Source organism: Puma concolor, chromosome E3 (assembly GCF_028749965.1).
Source record: "Puma concolor isolate L17-30 chromosome E3, mPumCon1.1.hap2, whole genome shotgun sequence".
Classification (NCBI taxonomy): Eukaryota; Metazoa; Chordata; class Mammalia; order Carnivora; family Felidae; genus Puma; species Puma concolor.
This window is the reverse complement of record NC_141682.1, coordinates 13,885,001-13,910,377: the sequence shown is the minus strand read 5'-3', so window position 1 is coordinate 13,910,377 and position 25,377 is coordinate 13,885,001. Positions and strand designations below refer to the sequence as shown.

At 45.1% G+C, this 25,377-nt stretch overlaps 1 protein-coding gene and 1 long non-coding RNA gene across 8 annotated transcripts in view; both read right to left on the bottom strand.

Annotated features, from left to right (window-relative positions):
- Positions 1–25,377, bottom strand: part of AUTS2 (activator of transcription and developmental regulator AUTS2) — a 1,118,163-nt gene that overhangs the window by 316,798 nt on the left and 775,988 nt on the right. For all 7 annotated transcript variants that reach the window (XM_086691880.1, XM_086691883.1, XM_086691882.1 and 4 more), the window contains one exon: positions 7,868–7,897. In XM_086691880.1, the coding sequence (XP_086548006.1) occupies positions 7,868–7,897 (30 nt within the window). The remainder of the gene's footprint in view (positions 1–7,867; positions 7,898–25,377) is intronic.
- On the bottom strand, positions 7,898–11,809 carry LOC147572982 (uncharacterized). The gene is made up of 2 exons (XR_015245400.1): positions 8,822–11,809; positions 7,898–8,790 (listed from the first exon to the last, which is right to left on the bottom strand). It is a non-coding gene; the product is annotated as an uncharacterized LOC147572982 (long non-coding RNA).

The window sequence follows — 25,377 nt, the reverse complement described above, 5'->3', positions numbered from 1 at the left end:
GGATTTTTAGAAGTTAGTGGGGTTTGGAGGTGAACAGGCAAGAGATGGTCCAGGTATCTTGTAGCATAAGGAAGATGGCGAGGGTTCTCAGGTGGGGCTTGTGGGCATATCCCAACTCACCCTGAGTCACAGGGAAGCAGCATGTTATGGGAAAAAGAGCCCAGACCCTGGAATCTTAAGACATGGTTCATAGGTCATGTCTGATCACTTGCTCTTCAGTTTCATCTTTGTTATTTGTAAAATGATGACGTGACACCTACTGGAGAAGATACAGCCCTTGAAAAGACCCGTCACCAAGTTCAGCATGTTGCAGATGATCAATAGTGTTGCGTATGAAGATGCACACAGATCCCCACAATGAATCTTTCAACAGGTCATATAAAATGGCATTTGTAAAAGTGTTTTGAATAATACAATGTTCTCTCCATCGAAGTGGCCTTTCTTCTTCTTCTTTAGTTATTATTAACCCAAATCTCATTGGTTTACAGCCCCCAAGAAATGAAGACCATCTACTCCTCTAGTCCAAGAAATAAGGAAAAGCTCTATGACACCTATACAAGGGGAGTGGGGGGGGGGGGAGTTGACCTTCCCAGCTATAGCTTTGATTTAAAAAAAAAAAGAAAGAAAGAAGAAAAATGATATACATTATTCCACTGAATTTGGGGACTTTTAAAAGTATAAAGTTTGCCTAATTACAAATACAGCCTAATGCAGAGATTTTATTATCTTTATTACACCTAGAATGACAAAATTATAGGGAGCAGTTATCTGTAACTATACTACCAACCAGAAATTACCAAGGGGGCATTAACTAAGGCAACCACAAACAACACACAAAGACACATGTGCATGACTACAAAGAAGTCCATACATCTTTACTGGGGACAGAACATTCTCCAACTGGAATACAGAATAAGACAGACTCTTCTGACAACCAAAGAGCGACCCAGGTTACACTCTATGAAAAGCCACGCGCATAAAACACGCTGTGAAAGGCATCACTAGTACAAATGTCTCTGCTTATGACCTTCCCACTATTCAGGTGGCTCAGGGTTCATGGTCAATTTCGTGAGGATGAAAGCCATCACTTCCACCTACCTCTTCCTTGGCATTGTAACCTTCCCTGCAGGTAAGCTATAAAATCAAAGCCAGTGCTTCATTCTAAGAGATAGCAGCTGACTTTTTCTCTGGGGTTGTAGAAGCATGAACTCAACCCCAGGTGTCTTCCAGAATCCCAGAAAGAACTCCTTTCACAGGCCAAATAATACTCATTACCAATCAAGTGAGTTCTTAAAACACATCGTGCAAGCTAGCTCTTCACTAGTTCCCGTGCTCTCCTAAATAGTTAGGGTAACTGAGAAACAGAGATTAAACTAATTGTGCTGCTGCCTACCCACAGGTGCACGGTGACATACCTAATTGAGCCAAGCAGATACAACGCCCAAATCAGTTCCCTGGTACATACTGGAAAAAAAATAAATGGTGGCTACGAATGACTGAATGAGCCAACAAAGAGATAATGACCTGGTTCAGACATGAGGCCCACACGTAAGTTTCCTTCAGTTACTTGAAAGAGTCAATGCAGGTGTGCCCCCACCTACCCACCATGTTCATGCCCTCTTAGGAATTAGAGAGAGATGAATGAATGGAGACAATCCTTATACGATCTTCCTTCGACACTGGCCGAGAGAAAATACAATCACATATTAATTTCCCTCTGGGTCTGCCATGTTGTTGGGGCCTAGGTAAATAGCTACATAGGAAATCAGGATATTCAGTGTTAGATCATTGAATCCAGCTTCACCTCTGGCAAAACCAAGGCTCAGCAGTGTTGGGTAACTTGCCCAGGGCCCCACCGCTGGCTAGTGAGAAATAAGAAAGTAGGTCTTCTGAGTATCCTTCTCCAATACCCACCCACAGTGATCAACAGGACATCTAGAACCTGTTCTTTCTCCTCACTATTCATTCTAAGAAATAAGCATTTAGCTAAAGATGTCCGACACATTTCCAATAACTCCTGGGTTTTCATTTTATTGATTTATAATTAATTAAAAAATCCGTATATGTTCAAATTCTTTTTCCAGTGTATGGCATAGTGGTAGTGGACAGATATGCTACATACACTTGATCTTAGCCAAAAGGCCGAGAAGCGATTGCTACATACACATTCAATCCAGGGAAGCAGTTTTTGGATTGGCATGGAAACTCTAGGATATGAAAAAGAGAAGAACCTAATGAGAGTCAGGATTTAAAATAATTTGAGGTAGAAATTTAATCCAAGGATGGTAGGAAGAGGAATTCTGGATGGCTACAATGGAATTAAACCAGTTGGAAATGGGATGAGGTTAGAAGAACAATAAAATGTCATTTTGACCTGGACCTAACCTCGGAGGGGCAAGAAGAGGTTGAGCAGATGGGCATTATGGAAATTGGGCATCCAAAACGGAAAGCTCGTGAAACTTGCCCCCAAATTACACAAGTTGCTCAAATAAGCTAGGAAATTTAGAAAAGGCTCAGGAGTATCTTATGAGAAAACAAACTTGTACAGGGAATCCAGAAAGCTGAAGAAGAGAGCACCTATTTGCTGCAGTCCAGAAAATAAACACTGGGATTGATACAGAGCACACTCACGTTCAACATCAGTTTTCTGAACCCGTTTCACTTCTCCCCTCCATCTGGAGATGAAGATCCAGGAAAAGCAAATGCCCATTTAGCAAAGCAACAAACATTACTGAGCACCTAATTTGTGCCAGGCACTATGCCAAGTGCCAAGGACACAAGAACACGGCTCCCCGCTCTTGTCCTGGACCGTGGTCGCTTGCTTCGCTGCTAGAAAATTGGAAGGGGGGGGAGAAAATTCCTTTTTTTTCCCAAAATAGGACAGGGTCTCTCATTGTCTCCTGATCAGAACAGGTCCTATTTTAAAACCAAGGACTGAGGTTCTACAAGCAACAGTGAGCTTCTGGAATGTTGCTGAGGGTGCACAATCTTTACCAAGTGTGCATTGTGGCCAATCAAGGCATGGGCCCCTTCCACTATAAGCACAAGCCACATGCCCAGTCTTCAGTTTGCCATCTCAGCAGTTTCTGAGTCCTTCAGAAGCCAAGTTAGGCGTGTGGTTTGTGTGGAGTTAGGAACATAAGCCTCCGCTGCTCTTCTTAGAAGCTGCCCCCTTCCCACACAAGGGAACACAAAATGATCAAACACAACACATTTTAGCACACATCAAAACATTAGAACGCACCAAGAAGTGTGTTCATGTGGGGGGGGGGGGAGAGGGAGCTGGTGTGGGAAATCAGTAGCACTGCATGTGCACCTGGCAGCGTCCCGGCAGGATGTCCCAGGTACTGGTGAGCAAGTCACAGGAACCACACAACCTTCTCCAGGTGTTCAAAGCCCAGAGAGAGGAAACCGCCATCATGTTCACGGGTACGTTAGGAGAAGGAGGATGGCTCCTATCTGCGAAGAGATCGCATACGTGTGTATTGCGTGTGTGTATACTCCATGTTAGCTCTACACAAGCACGTGGGTGCACGTTACCCCCCCCCCGACACCTCTACAGCTTTCGAGTCTTTCTTCCGGGCTATCAAGCTGTTAAGAGCCCTAAACAAGGGGAAAGTAAGTGTTTCTCTCCGACATTTGTATAAGGCCGTGGTTCTCAAGACAAATCGCGTATCGAGGTTACTTAGGAAACTTTTCAAAAAATACAGTTGCTACGGCCCCACCCCAGATGTCCCGCATGGGCCCCTCTCCCCCGTGACGGGTGTCCGGAGCTGACAGTATTTGGCATGTGGGCCACGGGCTCTACAAGCCACGTAGCTGCCATCAGATTCCTGCGGGATGGCACGCTTGCGCTTGGCTCTGGGTTGTGCCCAGGGGAAAGCCTGAAATTTGGGATAAGGAGTTTCAAAGCCATTGTGGGGGGAGACCTTCCACATTTCGCACCACTTCCATTCAGCTTGTAACAGGAAGAAGCGCCCTAGGGGATGAAGGCCTCACGTCCTCAGGCAGGTTTTCCGGCAGATCCGGAGCCTTCTGAAGAAGAGGGTGGCCTTCCTCCTTTCCCGAGTGAGTCTCTCACTTCCCTCCAAGTAAAACTCAAGAAAGCCAACGTTTATGGGCACTTACTGGTCCAGAGACCAGGAGCTGAGTCAAGCGTCTTCTTTAATTGTTACAAAACTGTAGGTGGAGTTGTTGTTAATCCCATTGGGCAGATGAGAGCACGGAGGCTTGTCCGCTGCTCCAAAGTAGGAAAGGACAGTCACGCACCAGCCTAAGCCACCGGACTCGGAGGCCCAAGTGCCTGACCACCGGGCATTACGCCTTCCAACCAATTTTGCCCCGTGGCCCACACAATAAACAGGAACTACTTTTAATCTCTACATTAATTTCATAACCAAACAGGGAATGTTTCTTAGTATAATGGGCTGTTGCCAGCGGTAGAGGAAGAGAGGCAACAAGAGAAAATGCAGGCCAAATACGTGGAAATATGCACGTTGCCTCTTTGTTCTCATGATAGCAATTCATTTCGAATGGGAGCCTGGGATAATTGCTTCATTTGGGTGATTAAGGTGCAAAGCGCCTCCTCCTTGCTTTACATTAACTACAACACAGAAAAATCCCACATCTAGGATGTGGACCGTCCATAGCCTTCTCTCACTCCCGCCCAACGCCGACCCTGGCCAAGTCCTCCAGGTTCTCTGGCACTAGTGCGAAACGTACCCCGCGCGGCTGGGAGGGTGCGTTGAGAGGTGCTTTTTTGCTCAGCGTCTCATCAGAGCCTTTTCCGTGCACAAGTGCGTCTCCTGCACGCGTGGGGAGCTCTGCTTTTTTCGCTCCTTTCCCAGTCACTTCCACATTAATTAGTAAGGGTATCATTTTATAAATTACAGCTTCGTATCAGAGGAAAGCAGAGTTTATCTTAATTCAGTCAGCTGTGTGAAATACAGTACCCTAATTTTAGACCGCCGGTTCTGCAGATCCCCGTGGAGTAAGAGAATGACAGGTCTTCCGGAGAGAAATCCCAGTGGGTCCCTACAAGTCTCACTTTTGCCTCCAACAGCATCCCTGGTGAGGCTGCTGAAGGGATCCCAGGACACTGAGTGGCATCTTTCCCCCCATTAGCAATTCAGATTTGAATGCGAATCCTCCCAGCAGCACATGAAAGCAGCCTTGGTTAGCTCTGGGGCTCCGAGGGGGGGCCCAGCCAAGAGGCTCAGGCACAGAGGAGGCTGCCAGGGGCCGGGGCTTCGGCGCGCAGCACAAGTCTGGGAGGATGGTGCTGAAGTCGGTGATAAACACCAGACAATCTCAGTCCAAAAGGGGAAGCCTGACAGTCTGAACTGTAACAGAGCCAAGCAGGCACGGCTGCGATTACAGTCTTGATTGCTCCTGCCGGGAGCCCTCTGGAGGAACGCAGGGTGGCGCGTGGCGGGGCAGGGACAGATGATGGGAGTGAGGGTGGGGAGCGGCTCCCTGCCAGGAGGGCCTGCAGGGCCACCGCAGGCCACAGGCAGAGCCCCCAGGGGTGGCGGGTCCGAGGAACACTCCTAACGGCTCTCCCCTCGCCGGTCATCACCCCTCTCGTGCACCTGCTATAAACATCTCCTTATTCTCCTTCGTTGCCCTGGAGTCGTCCCTGACTCTGAGCGGTGGGCCCTGCTCCCTTCCCGCCGCCACTGCTCCGCTCAGATGCTTCGCTGCTTCCCGCGCTCAGAGTTGGGAACCGGGGCGGCAAGGACACGGGGATTCGGGTCCTGGGGAAGGACTCGTTGGGATGCGGTCAGTGTGTAGGAAACACCGTGGCCCCCAGGACACTCCGCAAACCACAGACAGCTCTACCAGAGCTAGGTGACCATCTGGACAAGTACTGCTAGGCACCTCCAGAGATTCTGAGGTAAGTGGCCTGGGATGAGGCCCAGGCATCAGGATTTTTACAGCCCCACCCCCGCCCCACCCCCGGATGATTCGGATGTGCATTCAAGGTTGAGACCGCTGACCCAGACACCTGCATGCGATGCAACACCGGACAAACCTTATCACCTTCTCCCACTTCTGGGGACCAGTGACACTTTGGGATGTCACACTGCCTTTTAAAGAAAGAATGTCCCCTTGGATGTGAAATCCAGAACAAGGCTCATCCTCTCGGAGAAGTGCCACCGGCTTGAAAAGAGAGATCAACCATCACCTGTAAAAGATCCCCTGGAACGGCCAGAAAGCACCAATCCCTCTCTAGTGCCTGTGACGCCCGACAGAACGACGTGATGACTGCCAGGTGGGAACGTGGCCGGGATGGCTCCAGGACCAGCGGACGCGCCTCGGACACTGAGCCTCTACTGCTGCCCACGCGCCTCTGGCACCCACTGCACGCCGGTTGCCTGAGACACCAGGGGCCCGGCTTGCAAGGAGCTGAGACTCCCAGGGGCTGGAGGAAGGAAGCTCCTACTTGTCAGTTAAACAAAAGAATAATCCACAGCCCCCTTTGCAGTGTGTACTTTCACTGTCATCCAACAGCCCATTACCATGTCACAGCACAGCGCACCCTTCCATAGGTCACTTTGTTTAAAATGACATGGATAATGCACATGTCAGCAAGCTGACAGTCCTGGCCGTCCTTCAGAGATAAAAACCTCAAGGCGAGAGCCTGTTCTTATCTAGGGGACATGCATTGGTCTATCATCCAAGTCAGGCAGAACATGATTTCTCCAGAGAGCACTTTTTTCATTTCCTGATTTTAAGGAAATCAAATAAGCACCATTTGTCTTCATCTGAATATGCTTGACCTGCTCAAATGATGATGTCTCGCATTTTATAACAGGCTACATATGCTGAATTCAAATTAACGACAGTACAGAACCAGAGCCTTTAGATCTCTCTTGGAGGCTGGCAGCAGAGAAGGAGGGAAAATTCTGGGCCTGTTGGGAAGATCCCGCCAAACACGAACTGCGGGGTTCTGAGTGAAATCCACAGGCACATAGGAGGTGAAAGGCACAGAATGGGGCTCAAGAACACCAGCTCCACAGGACAGACCCGGAAACCGGGGAGGTCCCATCCCTCTGAGGCCGAGCAATATAGAAACCGTGACGTTCGGGTAACTCTTGATGAGGTTCATAAGGGAGGAATGAAATCAGCAAGAAATTTGACTGAGGGGTGGGGACAGCTAGAAAGAAAGACCAAACGGACAAATAATCCCTTTGCTTCAAGCACAGAAAGTTCACTTTACCGGGCTGTGATCCAATCTTCTGAAAGCTCAACAACTGAGCTCCTTTTCCGGATCCATGTTGAACTGGACGCACAGAGGCTGGCGGCCATCAGCCTCCACACAGAGCGGGTACCTGCGGGAAGAACCGCCCTCCCACCTGGCCGTCCACCTGGGCGGGAAGACAGCAGTTGCCACCTGCCTTGCCCTGCCCACCCCTCGTCCCACGGTAAGATTCCGAGAAACACACCGTTCACACTTCCATCAAGAAGGCCAATATGTACAGTAAGGCGAGAAGAAGCATAGAGGTCAGTAAAAGAAATGAAGAAATGACATTACAAATGCAGGCTAGCAAGTTTAATGTTCTAATCAAGGATTCAAAAAGAAAAATCAGATGGCTATTAAAATGCTTTCCTCTTTTAAAATCTGTAAAAGTGAAAACCTGATGACGATATACCCAATATTAACGGGTGTGTTTAAAAAAAGTGGGCCTCACATATTAAATACATTATTTCTTATCACAGGAAACATCGCTGTGTAAATAAAGCTGGTCTTTGCAGAAAAGGTACGGTCAATAGCAGGCTGGTATCCCACCACCCTGTGACCGTGTGCGAGAACCACGGTGCTCGACTCTGCCCACAATGGTGGGGCGGGGCGGGGGGATCTTACCTTCTCTTCCTGGTCACTGTCGCTGTCACACTGAAAAGAAAGATAAGAGAATAAGGGTTAGTGAAAAAATTGAGTAGATTTTTATTTTTGATACAGAAAAAAAAGAGGAAAGACAAATAGAGGAAATAAAAAAATGCTGCCTAAGCTGTACAGAGTTTCTTCAGTTCAAACGATGATACACAGAATCAGAAGCGAAATGCTGTGAAGGTGCCCTGTTGATTTCATTCGACGCCTGCGCTCTGTGCCTCTTCCTGTGGTCAGTCTGGCAAGGTGCTCGATCACAATGGTGAGCACCCCCACTGCACGGGAGAGGGGATGCCCATCAAGGAGCCAATCCGGCCGCAGGACTAAGGTGCATCAAGGTCATTCACTGGGATTCGGAGCAAACTGATACCTTAATGGAGACCTTCTACCTTTAGCTAATGTGAATGGTTGGATCTCTCCCGGTGCTTTTGCACAGGAAAAGAGGTAAGCCTCCGGACACCATATTCGCTCATTTGGACTCTGGAAGAAACACAGTGGGCAGGGCTCACCAGTTTGTGATGGCTGCCTTTTCCTGTGGCTTAGAGGCCCAGAGAAAAGAGGGAATATTGCCTATAAAAAACACACCAATGATAAGAAGCGGTCAGGGAAATAAATCAGCAATATGGGCAAAGAAATCTATTTTAAGACAGTAGAGTCACATTGTAGCTAACTGACCCCAAATTCCAACTGGTCAGCTAAGTTTGGGATAAGCAAAGAACGTGAGTTAACTCAAAACTTGGGCTTCTTCATTAGAGGCAAAGGGGGAAAAAAATAAAACCACATTTTCTTTTTAAACCAAGAGTGTTTGTTACCCATTTGATTTCAAAAGGGGGGGAGGATGTATTCTGTCACAGTAAATGTGCAACGGATAAAAATATTCATTCATTCACTCAAAAGTCCTTGATGAGCACTGCCAAGCCAGACAGATACTCAACCAAGCAGGACGCAGGACTGGCCCTAAGGTAGCTTTCAGTTTAGCAGCAGAGGGAAAGCTATAACACTAACACTGAGCAGAGGTGTGGTGTGATGAGAGCTATAGTCCATTAGGATGACTCTTCCCACGGGGCAGAGGAGAGATCATGAGCTGGGGTTGGGAAGAAGACATTGGTCACAGGTGACCAGTTTGGCAACCCTTACAACACTGTCTAAACCAGCATGACGCATGGTTTAAGAAAGGGAGGAACAGATGGCAGAGTAGTTCTGAAGGCAGAACCAATAGAACGTGGTAACACATGGATGCGAGAAGCAAGGAAGAGGGACGAGTCTCGGATGATGCCAAGGTTTTTAGTGTGGCCACCTGGACATGGGAGTTGATGTAGCTATGAACAGAAACAGAAAATAAATTTGCCTATACAGCAGTCACTACTGGCTAGATACCCATAGTCATTTGCAAGCCCCTGTCCCCTAGTCTGTAGCTTCTGACATTTTGAGACTGAAAAGGCCAGACAGTCTCTCTTTTCCAACTTTGCTTATAGCTAAGGTGGCCATAAGACACACCGTTGGCTGAGACTTGAGGAAATGTCTGCTGAGGGTTCTGAAAAAAATTTTTTCTCCTCAAAAAAGAAGAAAAGCAAGAAGCACTTGCCTCTTGCCTCTGAACACGACTGAACGAGGATGTGACGTCTGGATCTGTGGTAGCGACTTTGCAAAAATGAGGCAAAAAGCCTAAGTACGAAAACAAGAGAGCGGGGCCAAGAAATGGCCTGCCACAATGGGGCCACTTGAACCAACCTAAGAGCAGCCTACCTCTGGACATTTTTGTTCAGGTAACAGTAAGTTACCTTATTGTTTAAAAACCACCATTAGAGTGCTTTCCATCGAAAGTAACAAAAACTCCATCCGAATGGACAGCGTGCTATTATAAGACATAACTTGGGGACTGCTTCCTCTTTGTAGCTTACACTCTCTACTGTAGGTATTTAGGAACTCACAGCACAAACTTACAGACTGGAGGGCTCTAACCTTTCACTGTCCTCGCCGGCTCCTCAATGCCATAAGGTTATCAGAGTTTTAGTGACTGTGCTTTAACCAAGTACGACTGCACTGTTTTCAACCAGGCTTCCAAACTGAGAAGGTCTAAACTTCCTTTTGCCTGATGAGTAATTTCTCTATTCTGATAAGTCAAGAGAGGCTAGATGAAGACTTTGAAGGCCTAGAACAACAGACAGACGAGGTTCTGTTCTCCTGATGGTGTGACTTTTCCATTGCCTTTGCTTAGGCTTTCGTTGGGGTTCCTAAGTTACGGGCGCAATTTCAAGAGTGACAAGGCATCATTCAGGAGGGCGTGGAAGAGAGAAGCGTATTTTGCCAGGCAGACTCCTCTCCCCAGATGATCCCAGCTCACCTCGCGAGGCAATCAGTGACAGCTGAAGGCTGTGGCATGGCACTTGCCCGTGTCCCCAAGGACTGGTGTGCAGGGGGAAGAAGAGTGGGGAGCCTGGAAAAGAACTACCGCTGTCCGTGCCCAGCCCCCACCCCTACCGATCCTAACAGCGGTATGTCCCTGGGAATGGTTATTTCTATCAAAGTGTTAAGCTTTCTGCTTTCCAACAGTCCAGTTCTAATTTCAAGGTCCACTTAATTCTGCATCAAGTAATTACTGATATACCCAGAAGCACCTTGTCTCCAGAGTTAAGCATATGGTGAAGAACCGAGACCTACTGGTATCCATTATGGAAGCAGCACGGATGCCAAGCCGATTAAAAATGCTCAGGCTCCCCACACAACATGCCGGGTGAGTGACAGCTCCTCGACAAGGCCGGTCGCAGAGTCTGCCAAAACAGTCTCTGCTGCACTGGGGCCCACATGGTGCGCTGAGAAAACAGTTCCATTTCTGGTATTAAATTCCCATACTGACCCGAGGACTTTGCCGTGAGCTCAGCAGGAGCGCACCATCCAATTTACAGCTCCGCTCTCCGGAGCCTCGAGTGCCAGCCCCTGGCAGAGACGGATGATGGTCAACCCCTCCAGCTCATAAATTATGCAAAGGCAATAAATGCACTCAGCAAACAGCGCCTAACGCTTGCCTAGCCTGGCTCCTGACACACTCTGTAAAAAGCCAGAAGTTCGACACATACAAGAGGTCTATTCCACTCATAAAGGGGGTTTGTTGACAACCCCAGACGGAACGCGAGCCACAGTCCTAAGGAGTCTTTCTGCTTCGCTGGCAGCCGTTTATGGGCCGGCTTTATGAAAAGGAGAGGCTGTTTTATAGAGTCAGTGTGGGCAGAATTCATGGGCTCAAATTCACATTTAATACACTGTACGGCTTTTACACCCCAGGTTCAGTACATTGTGGATTTGGGGCCAAATGATTCCTGGTCTTGAAAGGTTAAAAGAAGAAGTGTCTGCTCCCCAGTCCCTAGATACCCACTCCAATTTACAAGAGTTCACGCCGAGCCACCTCCTGATTCAGGTGTATGTTCTGCATGAGGCTGGAAAATGGGAAAGGCATGTCGAATGCAGAAACAGAGTCCCCGCTGATTCGACCATTTTAAGCATTTTGACACCAGGGTCCCGCATTGGTTTATTAGCAAACAGGTTGCACGCTAACAACCAGCTTGAGGTGACAGAGTACTCCCCGTGACTAGACTTCAAAGCCCTTTGTGAAACGCTGGAAATATTTTCCTCCGTTTTAAAAGCAAGAAATGAAAAGGAACAAGGGGGCCTTACCCCCCAGATGGGAGAGAATTCTTGGTCACTGAGCCTTCAGACACACATGTGAGCCAAACCCGCACAGACAAAAGAGGGAGACAGGAGCATGAAATCCAAGCCACATGCCTCAAAGGCAGAACTCAGAAAGGGCCTAGTGCCTGAGCACAGCACTTCCGGTGACTGGCTCAACTTCACCATCTGTTCCCTCTGGTTTCACAAATTAGAAGTGAGTCTTCTGGGGGCGACTCTCCCTTTTGCACTGAGTCCCACCCTTTAAACACTTCAACCCACCCACGCACCCACCCACCCAGTATTTTCTCCTTTTACAAATTAATGCATATTTTATTGAACGGAATTTAAAAATCACCCACGAACCTGCTGCCCATAGGTAAACAGCTAATACGTCTGTAGAATTCTTTCCAGTCTTTCCTCCATCCTTCACATACACATTTGAAGAAATGAAAATGAACTACTACTTGTACCCTTCTTTGTTTTCGTATAATGTGTCAAATATTTTGTTCAATGAGGCAAATTTGCCCTGTCACATCACTTTTTTTTTTTTTTTTTTTTTTAAAGGCTGCGCTGCGGGGCAGCTGGATGGCTCAGTCGGTTAAGCGTCTGACTCTTGATTTCGGCTCAGGTGGTGATCTCGCAGTTTGTGCGGTCGAGCCCCATGCTGACTGCACAGAGCCGGCTGGGGATTCTCTCTCCCTCTCTCTCTGTCCCTCCCCGCCCCCATAAATAAATAAATAAACCTAAAAATAAGTATATGTGTGTGTGTGTGTGTGTGTGTGTGTGTGTGTGTGTATGTATGTGTGTGTATGTATGTATGTGTGTGTGTGTGTGTGTGTGTGTGTGTGTAAAAGGTTGCGCTGCAATCCACTGTATGGATTGTAAATAACCTAGTAAGGAAATTCCCTCGTGCTGCTATTCGGATTGTTTCGACTGAACATATTGGCATTTTCCCCTTGTACACATTCACCAATACTGCTCTTCCCTAGTATCTCCTCATGGCTCTTCCTTCTCTGCATATCCCTTAATTTCACTGTCCCCCCAGAGTTGAATCTGCAGTTCTACTGTTTCTCTGTGATTTCCTGGAGAGCCCTTAGAGTCCCCTAGTTCCGTCTACCATTTATATATTGAGACTAAAACATCTCTATGCCCGCCACCTGCCAGCTATGTGACTCTGGGAGAATCATTTCAAGTCTCTGCATCTCAGTTTACTTATCTGTAAAATGTGGGTACTAATGGCATTTCCCCCAAAGGAAGGGGAGAAGAGAACGAGTGAACACATGTAAATGGTTCAGACAACACACGGCACAGAGTTGGCGTAGGCAGTAAGTGCTAACTGTTACTAAAGTACGTTTTTGCTTGCTACATCCCCTTCCCGAAGCCCTGCAAACACCTCAGACCTGAGCATCCACCTAAATCCAGACTCGCCCTTGTTCGCTTGCCCCAAGTCTGCCCCTCTCCCGCCGGTATTATCTTCTTCTTATCTATCCCACTCCCATTATCTTCTTGGTAATGCTGTTGCACGTGCAGTCTCAGCGAAGAGTCTGGACACTTCCCACGGCAAGAAAAACTCTTCACAGAGCCTCCGACTCCCGACACCCAGCCACTCCTCCAGCACGGTGCATGTCAAGCTTTCTGCGGAGAAGGACCATTTGTTTTTGTTTTGTTTTCTTTAATTTCCAATACATTGTAGAATATAATAAAAAAGAAATTGCTAGGAACATGAAAAAGAAAAGCAAAGACATGTGTATATGTGTGTGTGTGTGTGTGTGTGTTATTATTAGATTTAAGGGATATGAAATTACTCTACTGAATTGCTATAAAAGTTTCCAAATGCTTATTCTCAGCTGCCACGCCGATCCCCCAGTAGACGGTTAACCAAGAACTCAGGGTGTGGCCTGGGTCTGCACCCACACTTGGAGTAGCACTATCTTAACACACCCCTTGTTGTTGCCACACTCAGGCACAACTGGTCACACCCTCAGGATTTATTATCTTTGCACTTTTCAGTTCCCTCCACCTGGAATTCTGGTTCTCCAAGTTCCTACCTAAAAATATTTAATTTGTCTTTGTAAATTAATTCTGGTTCTCCAAGTTTCTACCTAAAAATGTTTAATTTTGCCTTTGCAAACCCAGTTCCCTTAGAATCTTCTAATATGAATTAGGAATTCTTAGAATTACAGTACTCTTCTTAGAATTAATTGTTCTGTTGCCATCTCTTACAAAATTGTATTTTCACTGTTTGCCACAAGACACATCCGTACTACAGAGTTAGCTCTGAGTGGGTAAGAGATAGTGTCTTGGGACATGAAAGGTGCTCACATTGATAAGTTCACCTCATTCTTCTTTAGAATTCTTCAAACAGTGGCTGATTCCAGGTTACATAAGGAACTATGATTTTGAAAAAACAAGTAATTCCAAAGAAAGAAGGTACAGGAAATAATGACTAACTCCACTGCTTAATTCAGCGGAGTGTACGTTTGAGCACAGGGGGCAGTGTTAAAATCATTAGCAGAGCCTAGAGTTGGGGCCAAGAAGGAAATACCTTCCATTAAAAGGCCCAGACAAGACATGATTATGATTTTACTGTACTTCCTCAAAAGCAAACATATCTCATTTCCATTTGGGAATCTCAATATCTGTGTTTTAAGACGCTGATCCAAATCGAAATAAGTCAAGGTCCGCGACATCTCTCCGCCTCATTCGGAATGAAGGAACAAGATGGAATTCTAGGTACCTCGTGATGGAATGCATTCTTAAGCAGAAAGTGGCAATCATTGAATATATCACATACAATGACATTGAGGAGGGCATTGCTCTCTATTCTGCTCAATGGACCTTGCTGGAACAGTTATTTCGTATCTCAAATCCATTTATCATTGCCACCAAAGATGTCAGGGCTGAACACCATCACTGAACAAAGTTATTTTATTCTTCTTTCTGCCTAAAGGAAATAAGAGGAAAATGAGGGAGAACCCCAACTTGTAAACTACGGCATCTAACATCAAGTACAATTTAACTTTGCTGGTGACAAAACAAATCGATTTCCCTTTGGGGCAGGCGGTTTATCTAAGACTGTAAAGACATCCCTCACCTAAAAGCAATTTCAGAAGAAGCCACCTAGAGAAAACATGACACTTATTTTTTTTTATTTAAAGAAGTAAACTAGCAGCACAGTGACTAGAAACATGCCCACCATCATCTTCCCATCCCTGCAATTCCTGGTACCTGCAAAAACACGCAGTCATTCTGTGCCGCGTACGGCAACTCTGATGTTGTCTGTCTTCCGTCACCTCACAAAGCCCTCGTTTCACAATGTTTACACCGCTCTCCTATCGACTTTGGGCTTTAAGTGAAATTTAAAGCTATTGGGGACCTTGAAATAAAAAAGAATATTTTCATCCTGAAAATGGTTCACGGTATTCTTACTGATTGTAAACCGATGCCACTGGTCCTCTTCCTTTCCGCCTCAACAACAACTATACCCAATCAAATAAAATAGCTCTACAAAAGCGAAAGCGTAATTGAAACATTTGTTTGCCAAACAGTAACTTAAAAGATGAGAATAAAGCTTCTGACAGTCACAAAAAGAGCACATTAGAAAATAATGTAAGGTCTACCCATCTTTAACTGTGCAGGAGGTAGAGAGGAGAGCAAATCTTCAGAAGCTTCTGGAATTCTGTACTGGTGACCTGTTATTCCTATGGGGAGTTCTCAGAACCTGGCATTTTTGCAAGTTCTCAGCTTGAATGGGCCAGGACTCAAACGGCCAACGTGATCTGAGGGGGCTAGCGGAACACTTCTGATCCCCCTCCAGGGTCTCTCATATGATCACACATTTTCATTCAACAAATACTTTTAAAGTGCCTATGGTGTTCTGGGTTCATTCTGACCACTCATTAGAAGGACAAATACACAGCCAGAAATCAAGCTGTCCAAATCTGAAGTTCTAAAGGTCACGACTTAATATTCAACATGGTTTTTTTTTTTTTTTTTTTTTTTTTTTTTTCCCTTTTTGGTCCTTTTTGTCACTTTCAAATCCAGGTATATTTCATAAAACAATCTGTATGTTGTAAATTTCCAGCTAGCTCATTAAAATATTGTTGGGCTTTTGGATGTGGAAGAAGCGGGTATTTCACAAATCTTTGGAGTTCAGCATTTTTTTCCCCTTTGAGAAGAAAGGAAGTCACACTTTGCCAAGTATAAACATACATAAACCCCAAAGATGAAATTTACTTAAAGCCCAGAGCCCACAAGCCTCAGTGGTTGCCAACATGAGAAAAATGAGTTTTTTGTCCAAAGGTAAAACTGACAGTCTAGGGCCGGGTGATTTGTAAACGATCTCTTTTAAGCTTAAGCAACAGATCCTTTGCCTCTTTGCCATTGATTTACTGGTTCTAAGTCATCAATAGCATTAATCCGTACCTGCCTGGGGACCTATTACAAATGACTTTGAAGATGGTGTGAAGTAAGAGTTTATTACGAGACCACAGTATTATTACCAGGGAGACCTTCTCAGCTACGTTCGCTGGCAGTATTATATTTGTGACCCCCTGTGCAATCTTCTCTTTCCAGATCACAGCTGCTTGTTCCTTTGGGTGGGGCCTGAGCCCCCTGGGTTTGCTTCAACTAAACCTTGGTTCTTTTCAGAGTCCTGTGTGAGCTAATAAAACCCCAATTTGCTGATGAGTAAAAGGGAAAAGCATGTTACGGGTTAAAATAATACAAGAGTCTATTTTTTCCGCTGTGTTGTGATCCATAGAAATCACCCTGAGCCTTTTCCCTTTCTTCTCTGCCTGGGAAGCCAATTGCTTTGATTGCAGTGATATGAGCTAGCTAAAATGACTTGCCCTTGCTTGTGAGGCAAATGGAACATGCTAATAGAACTTATCGCATTACCCGATGCAAAAGTGCCATAGCTCATTACTTTAAGATAAAAGGATATCATTGCAGACGGCAAGCAGAATTGACTTTCTGAGGCCCGGCTTGATGATGATTTAATCAACTGCTCTCTTTCACTTCTCATCTCTGCGCCTGTCGGTTTCACAGGTGCCGTTAAATGAGACACTCAGAAAGTGAGCGGAGGGAAAGAAATTGCTGTCATTACTTTTCAAGAAAGGAGGTATGCAAATTTTCGACAGAAAGATTGCGTTCATAATGGGCCTGGTAAAATACAAGGATCATGCTTGACAGGTGAGGGCAAGCCATTCGTATGTCCTTAAAGCGGAGCAGCGGTCCTCCTTTAGAAATGTGCTCGGTGAGAGAAACTACAAATGAGAGAGCAGGCGGGGCCGGGGCCCAGGCGGGGTAGAACCGCACAGCGTTGGCCCAGCTGGTCTGGGTTCTAGAAAGGGGGAGGGAGCTTGCAGTCTTGAGGAAGCCAAAGCCAGATGAGCAGATAACAAAGCCCGGAAGCTCTTCGTCTGCACCAAAATGGCAACCAGCTCTTGCAAAGCACATCCTATTCTCTTTCACACATGGCCACGGGGCCAGTTTGCCTGGATTCAAGTCTTCGCTCTACCACTTACACTCTGTAGGACCTTAGGCAAGTAACTTAACCTTTCTGTGCCTCAGTTTCATTTTCTATCAAATGGGGCTATTGGCAGTACTAACTCCCATGGTTAAGAGCATTTACCTTCATAAACATACACTAATGAAATATTATATATATATATATATGTCTATATACATGTATATGTATCTCTCTCTATATATATCATTAAAAGGCATAGAACAGTGCCTGATCCATGGAAAGCACTCAACAGATGTCAAAAATCATGCATGCATTCATTCTTCAACAAAGACGGAGTATTTTTTTTTTTTCCTCAAGAGTATGTGTGCCAGGTGCTGGAAACCTACCTGGCTGTAGTTTCAACAGAACACAATCCTTCATTGATTTTATGTATAGAAGTCTTGCTCCCCTGTTAGACAGTGAGCTCCTCAGAGCACTCTGGTTGTCCCTGGAATCATCACAGGGCCTAGTGCAGTCTTAAGGACCCTAAAAGATGCTAATACCAATTTGATGATTTGTGGATCCCCCTCCCTCCCTCCTTTTATTTATTGTACAGATCCGATACTGCACATAGAGCACAAACCCTTAGAGGAATCTCCTCGTGGCGTAGAAAATCCATCTCGAGTTGGGATCGCCGGGTGCCCTAGCGTGGGGAAGGAACAGACAGTCTGGCCTGAACCACCTTCAGGAAGGCAAAATGGATCTGAATAGATTAAATGATCAGGGTAGTACGAACAGAGATGTTTTTTCATCCACTTCGCTTTCAATAGGTAATTGTTCTATTTTCTCCAACACTCAAAGTAAAAGCATCTTTCTTAAAGTGCCTGTGCCTCTGAGTTCTTTTTCCCCAGGTGATGAAAGTGCTGCAAACCATTCTTCCTTCCGGCCCCCAAGGCTGTGAGGCACTGAATGTGAGGCACTGCTTCCCATGCTAAATGGCACCTACACGATTCAATTTTTGGCCAAAGGGACAGCGTCCACCTCAGGCAAAGGGAGCCGGAGAAGAGTAGTTCTTAGCTGTCTCTTTTGGGGAAGGCTTCCTGCATGAAGCCGGCTTCCTGAAGATGAAGTGCATTTCACATCTTAGCTCTGCAGCATGGCTCCTGCATGGGAGGGATTCTCCATGGGAACTCTCTTAGAGCACCTTTCCCCCTAGAAGAGCCAGCCTACAGCCCACCGGTCATTAAAAGAGAACGTTCTGACAACGGCCCTGGGAGGGAAGGGTTATGGCCCCTCCATTTTCAAGAGGAGAAGTTAAGGCTTCCGGTAGCACAGGCAGTACTTGAACCCAGTTCCGTCCTCCAAAGTTCATGTTCCCAACAAGTAGGACCTAGCGCCGCTCGCTCTCCCACGCTCTATACAAAGACACTACTTGAAAAACATCTTTCGGATCAACGGCTGGGCTGTGGGTGGAGGCGGGCCGAACGAAAGAGGCTGTAATAACCATAAGCGGCAGTCACTGCAGCAGGTGGCCACATTTCTACCCCACTGCAGACAGCTCTCCCTAAAGACGAGGGCCTAGTACAGCACCAGGCTCAGGAAAGGGCGCCAGGTTCAAATTCCGATCCCCCCAACTCAGCAACCACGTGGTCTGGGGAAAGACACTAAACATCTTCGAGCCTACCTTTCTTGTTTTTTTACCCTGTCAATGGAAATGATACATACTCCACAGAATTTTAGTTAGGATTCAGTGAATTCAAACATTTGAAAGCAGCCAGAGAGAAATACTAATAGTTTTACCTTTTCTGTCTACTTCATGAAAGAAATGCTATGTCATACACAGAAATAAGACGGCAATAGTTGTTTAACGGTTGGATTTAATTTCTATTTTTTATGTTTATTTTTGACAGAGAGAGAGAGAGAGAGAGAGAGAGAGAGAACACGTGTGCAGGCTGGGGCTCAAACTTGTGATCCGTGAGATCATAACCTGAGCTGAAGTCCGAAGTTTAACCAACTGAGCCACCCAGGTGCCACAGATTTAATTTCTTTATAATTTTACTGCCAGACAGGAGATCATATTCTGCAAGAAATCACGCTTGTGAGGTGTTTGAAGACTCACTACTCTGTTACACAGAAAGAGAGACAACAACCCAAACAGACAAGCAAACAGAAACTATCATGCCCTCTCAAAGTAGGATAGCAAATGGTTTTATTTCATTGATAAAATACAGGCATGTCTGGGGAGATATTGCAGGCTTGGTTCCACACCACTGCAATAAAATGAATATTGAAATAAAGTGAGTCAAATGAAATTTTTGGTTTCCCAGTGCATATAAAAGTTACATTTACACTACCCTGTAGTAGTCTATTACATGTGCAATAGCCCTATGTCCAAAAAACCCCAACACACACACCCTTAGTTAATAAATACTTTATTGCTAAAAAATGTTGGCCATCGTCTGAGCTTTCAGTCACTTATAATCTTCTTGCTGGTGGAGGGCATCACCTCGGTGTTGATGGCTGCTGACTGATCAGGGTGGTGGCTGTGGCCATTTCTTATAAGACGATAATGAAGTTGGCCCCATCAACAGACTCTTCCTATCACGAACAAATGATTTCTCTGTAGCACGTGATGCTGTTTGACAGCATTTCATCCACAGGAGAACTTGGTTTAAAACTGGAGTCAATCCTCTCAAACCCTGTTGCTGCTTAATTGATTACTTTTGAGGGATATTCTACGTTCTTTGTGGTCATTTCAACAATCTTCAGAGAGTCTTCACCAGGGGTAGATCCCATCTCAAGACACCACTTTCTTTGCTCATCTGGAAGGAGCGACTCCTCTTCCATTCAAGTCTGATCACGAGGCTGCAGCGTGAAGTCCCATTTGCGGGCCCCACTTCTGATCCCAGTTCGCCCACTGTTCCCACCACACGTGCAGCTACTTCCTCCTGAAGTCTTGAACCCCTCAACGCCATCCACGAGGGTTGGATCAACTTCTTCCAAACTCCCATTAGGGTTGATATTTTGGCTTCTTCCTATAAATCACGAATATCTTTATTGCCACGGAGAATGGTGAATCCTATCCAGAGAGGTTTCAATTTACTTTGCCCGGATCCAACAGAGAAAACACTACCTAGGGCAGCTACAGCCTTACAGAATGTATTGCTTAAATAGTAGGACTTGAAAGTCGAAATGGCTCCTTGATTCATAGGCTATAGAATGGATGCTGTGTTAGCAGGCATGGAAATAACATTAATCTCATCGTACATCTCCATCAGCGCTCTTGCGTGACCAGGTGCATTGTCAATGAGCAGTCATATTTTGAAGGGAATCTGATTTTCTGAGCAGTAGGTCTCAACAGTGGGCTTAAAATATTCAGTAAACCATCTGTAAACCGATGTGCTGTCATCTATCCTTTGTTGTTCCATTTATAGAGCATGGGCAGAGTAGATTCAGCAAAATTCTTAAGGGTCCTAAGATTTTTGTAATGGTAAATGAACACTGGCTTCAACATAAAGTCACCAGCTGTGTTAGCCACTAACCAGAGAGTTGGCCTGTCCTTTGAAGCTTTGAAGTCAGGCACTGACATCTCCTGTCTAGCTATGCAACTCCTCAATGGCATCTTAGAAGGCTGCTCCATCTATGTTCAAAGACCATCATTTGGTGTAGCCACCTTCATTAATGATCTCAGCTAGATGTTCTGGATAATTTGCCGCTGCTTGTGACTCAGCATTTGCTGCTGCACCTTGAAAGTTTATGTTATGGAGCCAGCCTCTCCTTAAACCTCGTGACTGACCTCTGCTAGCTTTAAACTTTTCTTCTGCAGTTTCCTTACCTCTCCCAGCCTTCGCAGAATTGAAGAGAGCTAGGAGCTTGCTCTAGATTGGGCTCTGTCTTAAGGAGATGTTGTGGTTGGTTTGATCTTCTCTCCAGACCATTCAAACTTTCTCTATGTCAGCTATCATTCATGTGTTCCTTAGAAGAGCACTTTCAACTTCCTTCAAGAACTTTTCCTTTGCGTTTACAACCTGGCTAACTGTTTAGTGCAAGGGTTTTGGCCTATCTTGGCTTTAGACATGCGTTTTCCCGAAGCTTAATCATCTGTAGCTCTTTATTTAAAGTGAGAGATTTATAACTCTTCCGGAAACATTTAGAGACCACTGTAGGGATATTAATTGGCCTAATTTCAAAATCACTGTGTCTCAGAGAGTAGGAAGGCCCAAGGAGAGGGAGACAGATGGGGGAAAGGCCAGTTAGTGGAGTAGTCAGAACACACACAACCTTCATCTATCAAGGTTGCCGTCTGATAGATTGTTTGTGGCACCCCAAAACAATCACAATAGTGACACCAAAGATCACTGATTACAGATCGCCATTACAAATGTAATACTAATGGGAGCACCTAGCTGGCTTGGTCAGAAGAGTGTGCAACTCTTGATTTCAGGGTCGTGAGTTCAAGCCCCAAGCTGGGTGTGGAGATTACCTAAATAAATGAACTTAAAAAAAAGCCCAAATATAAAAATAAAGAAAATGTTTGAAATGCTGTGAGAAAAACCAAAATATGACAGATAAACGAAGTGAGCAAATGGCACTGGAAAAATGGCACCGAAAGACGTGCTCCATTTAGGGTTGCCGCAAACCTTCAATATATGTAAAACACCGTATCTGTGAAACACAATAAAGTGAAGTGCAATAAAATGAAGTATGGTTCATTTTTACCAACAAGGAAATACGCTTTAGGATTCAATTTTCTAAGTGTTCCTTTAGGTTCCCGATGCACATTCTTTTGGGTGGATATGGTCTGGATTTATTCCAGGAATAGGAGCCAGTAACCTGTGTATAGGGACTAAAGTAAAATGCATAGATTTAAGAGCTGGGAGTCTACACCTGTAGGTTATGCAGAGTGCTGTAACGCCTTAGGGGCTTCGTCATTAACGAGATGTTCATTCAAATTCAAACTGGCCAAATAAATAAATAGACAGATAGGATGGATATCGAAAATAACAGGTGATGACTGGTACAACTTGGAAGCCAGCCATTTTGGAATCTGTCTAGAGATTCTGACCAATCAGGGTTAGGAGCTACTTGAATAGCTCCTTGCACAGAATTTACATATATGCAAGGCCTACCTAAGGATTGATCTAATAAAACCAACCAAGAGAGTAACCTTGGGAAGAGATAAAACTTCTTAGAGCATTAACGCTGGTAACTGTATACACAGGGAGTAGTTGAGAGAATATGACTAAAATGCCTGGCACTTAGGAGTCACACCCAGCAAACAGTCCAACGGACTACTGCTCCGCTCGGAAATGCCTGTTCTCTCTCCCATATATATGGAAGCTTCCTCTGACTTCACTGGCCAGAGGTCCACTGCTGATTTCCAGCATCTTCAACACTGTGGTCAGAGTTTGCTTATATTCTGTTCTTCCTAAATCTGACACGTAAAAGGCGCTCAAGGAACATATGTGAAAGAATGAATTCATAAATGATGTTAGCAAACAATCTGAAGGAAGGTGTCACGGGAACTGTTTAATTGAGGAGTCAAGAAATAAATGGGGATGGAGGTCGCCTGGGTGGCTCAGTGGGTTAAGCCTCCGACTTTGACTCAGGTCATGATCTCACAGTTTGTGGGTTTGAGCCCTGCGTCGGGCTCTGTGTTGACAGCTCCGAGCCTGGAGCCTGCTTCAGATTCTGTGCTTCCCTCTCTCTCTCTCTTTCTCTCTCTGCCCTTCCCCCGCTTGTTCTCTCTTTCTCTTTCAAAAATAAATAAACATAAAAAAAAAAGAAATATACAGGGGTGATGGAAAGAACACTAAGGTGTTTGGAAGCGTGGATGTCTGAGTGTGTGTACAAGAAAGACATGGAAATAATTTCAAGGTAAAAGAAAATCTGAAGAAAATAACAGTACACAGTTGAAGAAATCCAATTTTAAGGTTATTCCTTTAAGAAAATCAGGAAAATCGGGGCACCTGGGTGGCTCAGTCAGTTAAGCGTCCAACTTTGGCTCAGGGCATGATCTCCAGGTTCGCGGGTTCGAGCCCCGCATCACGCTCTGTGCTGACAGCTCAGAGCCTGGAGCGTGCTTCAGATTCTAAGTCTCCCTCTCTCTCTGCCCCTCCCCTGCTTGTGCTCTGAATCTTTCTCTCTTTCTCAAAAATAAATAAACATTTAAAAATTTTTCTTTTTAAAATAAAAAAAAAAAAAGAAAATCAGGGAAATCAAAATCCTAAGGTATTTCCTTTTACATTTGACTCACTTCAAGCCAAGTGAAGCAACTGGAATTGAACAGGAAAAGGGAGAGCGGTGCTCTCATGCTGACAGACATAATGGCCACATTGTCAACTTCCCACCCATCAGACTTTGTGTTCTGTTTGTTTAAAATGCAAGACAGTGAAAAGCGTAGCTAATGGGTTAGAAATATGGCTGGAGACAAAGTGATTTACAAATGTAAGAGGGTGGTTCAGGAAGATCCAAAGACATGGTGGGCCGTCATTCTACAGGATCCAAAAACTGATTTCGCTTTCTTTTCCTATCACTTTCGCCCCTCTTAGAATCCATCATGTTCGTAATGGGCATTTTAAATTAAATTGTACCTAAAAACAGTCTTTATTTTAGGATGGCTTGAAAACCTAGTCTTACAAATCATAAACAAGGAAGGGTAGGATTACTACAAATTGTCTGCAAGAAAATACAAATCGCCAAGATAAAAACACCCACTGGTCTGCCAGTCTCAAGTTTCCTGTTTTGACATACTATATGCAGTAATTTGGTACCCACAATCTCTTATTAGAAGATGAATGTGCTATTTTTCTGAATGCTGCAATTACAATAATTGAATTTAAAATGGGGATTGAGTTTCTCTATTTGGAGGAAAAGAATAATTGTGTATTTCTGATTAAAATCAAGGGGACTGAAGAGAGGTTGTACAAATTCCAGCTTCAGTCTCCCTGAGTGACTCCTTATGAGGCCAGAGAAAAGAAACATTCAAAAGCAGAGAAATGGACCAGCACCTCAGCAGCAGGCACTGTCTTTGGCCTCATTTGCTTTGTCTCCTGGCCTTCTGTCATGATGCCCTTGTGACAGAGGCAATCAGGGCACCACGCCATTGTTACATTTTCAATGGCAGCCATGCTGGAGTTTCCCACTGTGTCAAAAATTAAGAGTTAAAATGCAAGAAAAACAAACATCTCTTGGTGCTGAAAACCCCTGACCCCTTTCAGACTGCCAGCATTTTGGAGTACTTTTTATTTCTTCTTTGTAGGCCCTCTCCTCTGGGCGGGGGAAATATAATGGCAGAAAGAGTAGGGCGAGAAGGAAACTAATGTTATTTTCCAGAGGCCTCAGCTTCTTTTGCTTCTACCAAAAAATTACATAAAAAGCCACCTTTAAGGTGCAGATGTAAGAAAGGAAAAGGGGACTGAGAAAGAAGAGGGCTCTCTTGCCCTACCAATGCCTTTTTATTTTATTTTTTGATGGTACCATTCAGTCTCCTGAAATCCCCATCGGTCCAAATGTGAAGGGGAAATGGAGTCTTACAAGTCCTCATAAATATTCCTTAAAATATAGTTTCCTAAGAAAAGGGAACATTTTGTTTCTAGCACAAAATGACCCAGGGGTTGTCCCTTTATGCCGTTTCCTTTTTTTTTTTTTTTTTTTTTTAAGTGGCTTTAATGGCTTTATTGAGCTCTAACGTACAGGAATAAACTAGCCATATTTAAAAGGCACTATAGGATACGTTCGTACACATGTACACACCCATGAAACCATCACCGCAGTCAGGACAGTGAACACATCCACAGCCCTCAGAAGTCTCCTCGTGCTTTGTTAATCCTGCTCTCCCTTCTCTGCCCATACCGCTCTCCCCCCGACTGATCTGCTTTCTGTCACTACAGATTAGTTTGTATATTTTCTAGAGTTTTATATAAATGGAATCATACAGTATGTGCTCTTTCTGCCTGGTTTCTATCATTCACTGCTTACTATTTGGACTCCTAATTAAAAGGGAGCCTCCTAACTCCAGAGCAGAAAGCAGCCCGTAGAGGCTGCCATGGTCAGGGTTTACTGTCATCCCCCAGGAATAGGACCGATTACTGGGTCTTACTTTATTCTTACGCTTTATTATGTACTTCAGTAATCAATAAGCATTTCTATGGCAGCGGGTTTATTTTACTCTATAAATCCAAGGAGGAGAGAATGATATTAAGACATCAGTATGGATGGGCTCTGCTGCTCTGTAACACTATGAGGAGAACGCGAGCAACAGATTTAAATCTAAGAAGGTTACAGAGCAGTCACAGCCCCTGGCTGGATGGCAGGAATCATAAAAGACTCAGGCAAGATCTACAGCGATGCTCTGTGAGCCAATGGG